The sequence below is a fragment of the Octopus bimaculoides genome, chromosome 20 (genome assembly GCF_001194135.2).
Source record: "Octopus bimaculoides isolate UCB-OBI-ISO-001 chromosome 20, ASM119413v2, whole genome shotgun sequence".
NCBI lineage: Eukaryota > Metazoa > Mollusca > Cephalopoda > Octopoda > Octopodidae > Octopus > Octopus bimaculoides.
In genome coordinates this window covers 22,130,514-22,141,163 of record NC_069000.1, presented here as the reverse complement: position 1 = coordinate 22,141,163, position 10,650 = coordinate 22,130,514, and the positions used below count along the sequence as shown (strand labels likewise).

The window sequence follows — 10,650 nt, the reverse complement described above, 5'->3', positions numbered from 1 at the left end:
GATGGTGGGGGGGGGGACAAACACACACACACACACACACACACACACACACACATATATATATATATATACGTTTCCATCTACCAAATCCACTCACAAGGCTTTGGTCGGCCCGAGGCTATAGTTGAAGACACTTGCCGAAGGTGCCACACAGTGGATTGAACCAGAACCACGTGGTTGATAAGCAAGCTGCTTACCACACAGCCACTCCTGCACCTATGTATAAATGTGTATGATTTGTAGTAGTGATATTTTCTGGGGTTGTTTGTAGGTCAGCTCAGTTTGTGTAAACCTATGATTTGGAGGCAGCAGACTGGGGATTTAACCAGCAATTAAGCTATTTCCATCTTGTTTTTATGCTGAGGCATCCTACTCTAAGATTTAGAACTTGAAGGTGTAGTCTTCACTTTAACCCTTTTGTTACGATATTTCTATTGAAATGCACTGCCTTTCTTTCAGTTAATTTTAAAACCGGTGAAGAATTTATTAAAATAATTTTGTTCTTATTAAGCTTGTGTTTGGAATATAAATTAACACAAAATTTTGATTGAAGATTTTAATTTAGTTCATTTTAAAACAGTGAATTTGTATCATAGAATCAGGAGTGATCTGAGGCAGGTTGGTATCAAAAAGGTTAACTCTTTTTATACCAACCCACCTGAGAATGCACATTGTTCTATGATACAAACTTCTTGGTTTCACCCTTTAGTATTCAGATTCCTCTGTCAAATGTAATGATTATTTATTCACATTGTTTTGAATTAATCATGCATTGTCTGATAGCTTTGGGAGTTCGATAATGTGATCATCGCATTTTTAGAATGACATTGTAGGGTAAGTGTGAGAGATCAGATCTGGCTGGTTTGAACATAAACCGTAGAATATTTGGGCTGAATATGGCCAGTTTAAGTGCTAAAGGGTTAAAGAAATCTAAATTAAAATCTTCCATCAAAATTCCATGTTATTTTACTAAATTCATTATTTTCAAAATTAATTGAAATGATGGCAGCATGTTTCAAATTAAATATGGTAATGAAAGGGTTAAGGTAGTATTTTAGCCAGCTTCATCGGGCATATTGAGACACAAATATGTCAGATTGTTGTCATTTAATCCCAGGTCAACCTTGATGGAATAGACCTGTGATCACAGGCATCTCTACCATGTCTATCCTATCTTCTTAGAGGTATCTGGGACTACATATCCAACGTGTTCTCCTTTTTTATTAAGATGATAGTGAGGAATGATGAGGGAGATTTAGCTGTTATTTCTAACAGGTTGAAAAATCATATAGAAGCCTCTCCCATAATATCAGGTAGAAATGAAAGGCTGTAATTATTCATTTCCAATTATCTTTCTAAATTTTCCAACTCCTTGGTTGGAATCTGATTACCGTTATCTAGAAATCTCTTTGTGTTCACTTCCATTTTATTGCTCTGAACTATATTAATTAACCATAACGACTAAGGACTTCTTTTCATGTGACCTTTAATGTGTATAAAATTAAAGTGTTCAACTCCTAATTATATTGCCACAAATTCAACCCTGTAGTTGCTGTCTTCTGTCTCCACACTCTGCAGAAAAGTACTTGGCTTTGTTTGCCATGATTTTTCACTCTCACTTAAATGGTTTGTGGTAGAAAGAACATCCACCTATTGAAACGTATATAAGTATGTAAATGTGTAACCATCAACACTTACACATGAATGTACACAAATATCAAAAATACTAAAAAAAAAAAAGAATTAATAAAAATCAAGCGACTGCTATCAAGGCTATGCTTGAAGATATTTGCCCAATATGTTGTGTAGCTAGCTTAATTTTGGACGACATGATTGTAAAGCAAACTTGTTTTGGTCATTCAACTATCCACCTACTCCTGCTTATACACATACAAACAAATCATTATCATCATCGTTTAACGTCCGCTTTCCATGCTAGCATGGGTTGGACGATTTGACTGAGGACTGGTGAACCAGGTGGCTACACCAGGCTCCAATCTGATTTGGCACAGTTTCTACAGCTGGATGCCCTTCCTAATGCCAACCACTCCGAGAATGTAGTGGGTGCTTTTACGTGCCACCGGCACGAAGGCCAGTCAGGCGGTACTGGCAACGGCCACGCTCAAAATGGTGTTTTTTACGTTCCACCTGCACAGAAGCCAGTCCAGCGGCACTGGCAACGATCTCACTCGAATGTCGCCAGGAAGGCAACGCTGGTAACAATCACGCTCAAATGGTGCTATCTACGAACTACCGGCACGGAAGCCAGACAGCTGCTCTGGCAATGATCACGCTTGAACGGTGCTGTTAGCGCTCCACTGGTACAGGTGTTATCATGATTTCGCTTAATCTGTGTGTGTGTGTGTTGAAGAAACCTGTAATTCATCCATCAACATTGTCTACACCTCTATACATGTATTGATACTGATGTGAATTTTTTGCACAGGGCCAGCAATTCCAGGGGAGGGGTTAAATCAATTACATCAACCTCTGTCCTCAACTGCTTCTTATTTTATCGACCCCGATAGGATGAAAGACCAAGTCGACCTTGACAGAAATTGAACTCAGAATGTAAAGACAGACAAAATGCTGTTAATCATTTAGCCTGGCATGCTAACGATTCTGCCAGCTTCCCCCCCCCTTTATGCATGTATTAATATTATCTTCTACTCTATTAAAGCAGTGAGCTGGCAGAGTCATTACTGTGCTGTTCAATATGCTTAGCAACATTTCATCTGTCATTACATTTGGAGTTCAAATTTTGCCAAGGTCGACTTTGCCTTTCATTCATTTGGGGGTGGGGGGTCAATGAAAAATAAGTACCAGATGAGCAGTGGGGTCAATGTAATCAACTTGCCCCTGCACTGAAATCGCTGGCCTTGTGCCAAAATCTGAAACCAACATTATCTTCTACTCTTCAAAGGCAGCAAGCTGGAAGAATTGTTACCACATTGCTCACAGTGCCCAGCAGCATATCATCTGTTCTATATTTAAGAGATGAGGAAATTATTTATATTTGACAGATATTTGTCCTCATCTTGTTTGTTGTTAACACAACGTTTCGGCTGATATACCCTCCAGCCTTCATCAAGTGTCTTGGGGAAATTTTGAACCACTACGCCATATGCCTGTGGGCATATGGTGTAGTGGTTAAGAGTGCGGGCTACTAATCCCAAGATTCCGAGTTTGATTCCAAGCAGTGACTTGAATAATAATAGTAATAATAATAATAATAATAATAATAATAACAACGACATCAAAAAATACCTAAGGAATAAGAACCCAGGTTCGAAATTTCCCCCAAGACACCTGATGAAGGCTGGAGGGTATATCAGCCGAAACATTGTGTTAACAACAAACAAGAGGAGTACAAATATCCGTCAAATGTAAATAATGTAAATAATGAACATATCATCTGTTGTTACGTTCTGAGTTCAAATTCCATCAAGGTTGACTTGCCTCTCATCCTTTAGAAGGTAGATGAAATAGGTACCAGTTGAGTGCTGGTTTGATGTAATCGTCTCTCTCTCTACTGTTAACAATGTTTGCTTTATACATATATATGGGAAAATGAATAGGAATGGCTTTTCTGATAATCTTTCCACTTTGATAATTAGGTGTTTTGTAAACTTATTAACATCTAATTATTAAAGTGGAAGAATTATCAGAAAAGCCATTTCTACTCATTTTTTCGAACATATAATACTGTACCAAGGATTTTCTATTTCTTATTCTACTGCATATACATACATACATACATATATATATATATATATATATATATATATATGCATACAACTCTTAATATTGTGCTTTCTTCCATTACAGCTTGCCAGCATCAAAAGGACGGCAGCCATGGAAACATCTATGGAAACCTGTACAATAAAGAAACAGAAAGCACCCAAAAAGAAGAAGAAGAAAGATCCAAATGAACCACAGAAGTAAGTTCTTGTTAAATTTCTGGTTCTAAACAGTCTGTCTCCCATGTTTGTTGTTGTTTGACTTTTGATCAGAACTGAGCAAGGTCATCCTAACTTTATTTTTGTTGTTTTTCTGTATTATTTCAAGCTGTGATCTACACTATTCAACGTGTTTTTCTATTTTTGTCTCTTTTCTTTTTAACTTAGTAGGATGTTATTTAAAGGTGATTTAGTTGCTATTTCTTACAAATCAATTGACAACTTATCTCTGAGGTAGCAAACCTCTTGCTCACATTCAATTTTAAAACTGCCCACTGAGAAATTTTGTAAAGTTGTATACTTATAGTTGTAGTCAAAAGTTTGGAACATTTTAAAAAAATTAAATTTGTTATGTCCAATATATACTCTGGCCAAATATAACTTGGGGAATTTAGCATAAAAATTCTAATTTTCAGACCTGTAATCCAAACTTTTGGCTAAGTAATAACATATTGCAAATTAAATTTTACTTTGGGCATTTAATATAAAAATTTTAATTTTGAGACCTATGTTTCAAACTTTTGGCCATGACTGTATGAATTTGTAAAAATGAAGATTCATTATCTTTCTCATATCCATTTATACACTAGGAATTCATCCTTACTACTAAAACAGTCCCACCCTTGACATAGAGAAACTTTCATTAGTTTGTGAGTGACAACTGTAGTAATGTTAGTGGTTATTATTAGCCCAGGTCAGCCCTGTTGACCTGACTGCAAAAGTTTCAGTGATAGGTGATGAGATTTTAAAAACAGTCTGGGTAAGATAAACTGCAAATCGCAATGAAAGATAAACCGCAAGTGCCTAATGAAAATAACCTTGAATTTTTGTTAGTAGTGCAGCCCACCTGATAATGAGCTGTGTCTCATACAACCCACTTCTTGCAAAAGGTTGGCCTGCTTGATTGGGAGTTGGCCCACAGCTTTTACATCTCAGGTGTGGTGAATTTCTCTGTTTGTTTTAACAGTGTGTTTTATCCCTTTAGCTTTCAGATTACTCTGTCAAATCTAATGCTTGTTTATTCACTTTGTTTTGAATTAATCATGCATTATCTCATAGCTTTGAAATTGTGATGATGTGATTGTATAATTTTTTAGAATGACATCGTAGGGTAAGTGGTGAGAGGCCAGATTAGACTGGTTTCAACATAAAACAGGTAGACTATTTGGGCCAAATATGGTTGGTTTAAATGCTAAGGGGTTATACTCCTTTGTGTGTGGGGGCAGAGTGGCCATGAGGTCAGTATCAATTTTGTTATCTGGTTTGCTCTGTAGAGATTAACAGATTGTCAATGATGTCAGTGGTGGTGGTCATAGAATTAGACAAGGTCAGTTTATGAGTCAAGACTCATAATAACATTGTACTCTGTTGACAACTTAACACATTTTAGACTTAGTGTTCTTATTGATATTTCAGTGGGGATGGTCAGGTAGTTTGCCTGATCATTAGTTCTTTTCATTAGTTCTCCCCTATCATAACCAAGACCATGCCTCAGCAGCACAGTTGTGTACTTTTTTTTTATTTTTGTGGTGGCCTTCAATAATTTATTCTCTAAATTATTCTGTCATTCCACACCTGTGTCAACCACTGTACAAAATAGCACATTTACTTAACAATTCTCTTATCACTACTTTGGCAAACACGGTAAAATCTATGCTTCCAGATGAGGTCATAAGACACAAACATGTCTGAAGTTAACTCTCATATTTGTCAAAATAATTAAAGCAATATTAGTCAATGACTGGATCTTCCTTTTCCCTTCAGGTCTCTCTTGGTTCATTCTAACAATTTCCTATGTAATTTCTTTCTTTTTGTGTGTGTGTGTGTATATAAATATATATATTTACTCTTTTTAATATTGGTTTGGAGAAACTATGAGATATGTCAGATTTTCTTTTCCGAGAAGCTTCTCAATCTTACACCCTTTATGCCTCAATATTGGTATTCTGATCAATACTAAATTATCCCTTAACCACCATTCAGTTTCATTTACTTGGATATCCATTCCTCTATACACCCACACTAACTAATCCCCCTCCCCTCGCTTGTTAGCCCTCTCTCTCATATGTGTGTCCATGTACATAAGTGTGCTAGTTTTTCCTTACTCCTTTATATCTGTAAGAATGAGAAAACGGTACCTCCAGCTAAATTTAGCCAAACATCCCTAATATACGATATGCACTCATGTATATGCCAGCACACACAGACACACAATTACGTATTCTCCTACACACTCCAACATTTATATGCACACTGTTATATTTGTATGTGCGCACACACACACTCTTTATTCACATACTTAAAGAAAGTCCTACATTTTACATACAACACACATGTACACACACATTCATATTTACGTACAAGCACATTGATATATGCACACAAAGTCTGCTTGTGTTTGTTTTAGTGTTGTAAGGTGTTGTGTCACAGGAAGAACATTTATATTTTAGTTCCTGGACACACTGTGCCTCAGGAAAGGACATCATTGTACAAAATATATTGAAATGCTTACATCTATTCATCTATTCACTGTCTTTATTATCATGTTAAGGGAAGCCAATGTGCAAGCCTCTAACTGGATACCCAACCTTCCTAAAATAGCTGCCAAATTTTCCCTCAACACCCCACCATCTCAGTAGGAGAGGAAACATTAGCTAGCATAGTCCTTGATGCCTATAACAAATGTTGGTGGTCATAACTGGAAAGGCTTTTAATCTTAGATCTGTTCACTTAGAATTGACTGGGGTGGGGTGTAAACAATAATGGCAATATGTTAGATATGAGAAATTATTATGATTATTATTATTAATCAAATTCCGCTGAGGTCCACTTTATCTTTGATCCTTTTGGGGTCAGTATATCAAGCACCAGATGTAATTGACTTACCTCCTCCCACAAAATTTCAGACTGTGTGCCTTTAATAGAAAGGATTATTATTATTATTATTATTATTATTATTATTATTAAGGCAGCGAGCTGGCACACTGGGCAAAATGTTTAACAGCATTTCGTCCATCCTTATGTTCTAAGCTCAAATTCCACCTAGGTTGACTTTGCCTTTCATCCTTTCAAGGTTGATGAAATAGTACCAGTTATGCACTGGGGATGATGTAACTGACTAGTCCCCTCCCCCCAAATTTTAAGCCTTGTGCTTATAGTAGAAAGGATTATTATTATTATTATTATTATTATTATTGATACAATCAGTTGAATGATATTTAATTATGTACCTTTATGTTGCAAGTTCCAATCACACTAGGCTCAACTGTGTTTTGTGTTTCCAAGTTCAGTAAAATAGAGTGCCAATCAAGTACTGGAGTTGATCTAACTGACCCTTCACTTCACCCCCTCCAAACTTGTGGCCTTTTACCTACATTCAAAAATGTCATATGAACCAAAACAAACAAAGAAATAAAGGAACCTTTATGTAATTGTTTGACCTGCTAGAAATACCAGCCAAATCTCTCTCAAATCTCATTTCACCATTTTTACAAAGAAGGATCATCATCATCATTTGACATCCACATTCCATGATGCATGGGTTGAACAGTTTGACAGGAACTGGCCAGCTGGAGAGCTATCCATGCTCCATTTGTCTGTTTTCGCATGGTTTCTACGGCTGGATGCCCTTCCTAATGCCAACCATTTCACAGAGTGTTCTGGGTGCTATTCAAGTGCTACTGGCACAGGTGCACTTATGTGAAACCAGCACGAGTGCATTTTACATGGCACCAGCCCCTGCAAGACAAAGACCTCTCAGCTGGGAGAGTGAGTGAGGGCGTGGCCATAAAGGACATGCCTGTATGTAAGGATGGCCACGATTCTACTTGGCTTGACATGTCTTCTCAAGTCCAGCAAATCACCACAAGTTTTGGTTCCTTGTCATCTCTTCAGTGTGGCTCAGCATCCAAAGATCATTTCTCACTACTTCATCCCATGTCTTCCATTCATTTCACAGGTTCCCTCCACTATTAGAGATCAGCACCTTTTTATGCAGCTGTCCTCATCCACATGCATCACATAACTATACCAGTGCTGGATAATGTAGTCTCGCATCTACGAAACATAAATGAATAAGGTTATGGTTTGAATGCTTTTGATGATTGCTTCAGTTATTACTGATCTGAGGCTTAATGGCTACCATTATGAATATTATTGGAGTGCTGGACTAAACAAAAAAGCATTGTGATATTCATAATTGTATATTACCTTAAAATTTTGAGTTCAAATCCTAGTGTGGTTTGTTTAATATTTTCATGTCTTCATTCTTTGCACCATCAGGTGAAGGAATGATTCCTGCCTGTGGTGATTTCTTTGACAAATACTAATTATGGAACTCATAACATAAAGAGCTAGAACATATACTGCAAGGTATTTTGTTTAATGCTCTCGAATGATTCTGGCAATTTCCTTCCTTCGTTACTGATACGGTGACATCAAATTGACCAACTTGTTCTTGCTCTCAAAATTTCAGGCCTGGCACAAATGTTAGAAATCAGTATTCTCAAGTTCAGATCTCATTAAAGTAGACAGAATGAGTACCAGTAATATACTGGATTGATTCAGTTGACCTTGTCTCCTATAAAAGTGTGGACTTGCGGCATTGTCAGAAAATCCTTGTTTTCAGGCTAGTGGGTTAGCAGAAATAGTAAGGTCCTGGACTATATCTTGTTTTCAGTTATTTTATAATTTCATATACAGCTGAGATCAGCTTGGCCTTTCACCTTTCTGAGAAGGAAAGTGTCTTCTACAGTAGTCCAGGGCTGTATAAGAAGGCATTTGCCCAAGATGCCATACAGTGGGACTGAACCCGAAACCATATGGTTAGGAATTACACAGCCACAAACTGGGGGGGGGGTATTTTGGAAGAAACAGGAGAAATGGAAATCAGTACATAAGAGTACATATATATAGCTTTAATTAGCTGTGTAGTACTCAAGAATACAGAATTGTGAAATTCTCAGCCCTTAATTACTTATGTAACTTTACAACCAGTTTTTATACACATACACACATGCACACATAGATACACACACACACACAGACATGCTCTCACAGACACACACATACATGGATGCACGCATACTCACATGCATTTTCTAACAACTGTCTCCTCTTCTCATCAAAACTTAAGCAATTCTGAAATAACACAGATTGCTCTAACTCTGCAAACCCACTAACACCACCAGCACCAAACTCAACCACATGTATGGTTATGTATTGTGCGAGTCTGTGTGAATCAGTAATGTTGAATATTTTGCATCCATGATGTGTGTGGTGTGTAATATGTAGAATTAATATTATGAGATGTGTGTGTATGTGTACACTAGTGCGCACATACACGTGTATTTATATGCGTGTGTGTTTGTGGAAGTTTCTCTTCTCTATTGTATTGATTTCACATTGTTTCTCCTTATTATTTCATTAAACTCAGATCTAATTCAAATCAACTAATTTCGTAAGTGACTTTCACTTACATCTCTCTCTCTCTCTCTTTCTCTTTATCTATCTCTATCTTTCTATCTATCTCTCATGCCTTTTCTCTCTTTCCCTCTCTCATTTCTGTACCATCCTACTGCCAAACAAATCCCTCCTACATTTATTACCATTCCTCATTTTCCTTGCCATTATTGTGGCAGTCAGAAGCAGCACCTCCACCATTACAGTCATCCACACCACTAGCAGCGACGGCAGTGACAGCAGCAGCAGTTCCATCTGGCATATGTTTTCCTTCTAAAATGAAAGAACAAAACAAAGAAAGACTGAGAGAAAGAGAAAGAAGAAAAGAGGTGTAGGGATGTTTATCTCCATCTGTTTTCTGAATGACTGTATACTTTAATTTGCAGTAGCATTATTGTTCTACCAAAATGTAGGTGTGTGTGTGTGTGTGTGTATGGAGCAGGGGGTGTTGTGTTTTCTACTGAAATGCATGCGTGCATAGACATGTTTTATGCTAGTGAACAACAGTAGTGCCTCCAGCGCACTAGAATTCTTAGCCTAGCTGCACCGTTGAGCTAATCTGTAGTGTTGCTTTGTGTTCTTCTATTTGCAGGCCTGTATCAGCCTATGCCTTGTTTTTCCGTGATACCCAAGCAGCCATTAAGGGTCAGAACCCCAATGCCAGTTTTGGAGAAGTCTCCAAAATTGTTGCTTCCATGTGGGATGGACTTGACCCTGAACACAAAAGTGTGAGTAGATTATTATCATTATTATTATTATTATTATTATTTTTATTTTTATTAAGGCAATGAGCTGGCAGGCTCTTCAGCATGCCAGATGGCATTCTGTCTTGTCTTTACATTCTGAGTTCAAATTCCGCCGAGGTCTACTTTGCCTTTTATCTTTTCAGGGTCGGTCGATGTGATCGAGTACCCCCCCCTCCCCTCCCCACAAAATCCAGGCATTGTGCCTATAGTAGAAAGGATTATTATTATTATTATTATTATCATTATGGTGGCCGCAAGCTGGCAGACTCACTAACTCACTGCACAAAATGCTTCAGAGCATTTCATTTGGCTTTACATTCTGAGATCAAATTCTGCCAAAATCAATTTTGCCTGTCGTCCCATTGAGGTTGGTAAAAATAAGTACCAGTTGAACATTGGGGTTAATCTCATTGACTAGTCTCCCCCTCCAAAATTTCAGGCCTTGTGCCTATGGGAGAATGGATTATTATTATTATTATTATTAT

At 37.4% G+C, this 10,650-nt stretch overlaps 1 protein-coding gene across 1 annotated transcript in view; it reads left to right on the top strand.

Moving 5' to 3' along the window:
- Positions 1 to 10,650, top strand: part of LOC106869970 (TOX high mobility group box family member 4) — a 127,554-nt gene that overhangs the window by 103,504 nt on the left and 13,400 nt on the right. The window contains exons 3-4 of the mRNA XM_014915917.2: positions 3,829 to 3,941; positions 10,012 to 10,147. Coding sequence (XP_014771403.1) covers positions 3,829 to 3,941; positions 10,012 to 10,147 — 249 coding nt within the window. The remainder of the gene's footprint in view (positions 1 to 3,828; positions 3,942 to 10,011; positions 10,148 to 10,650) is intronic.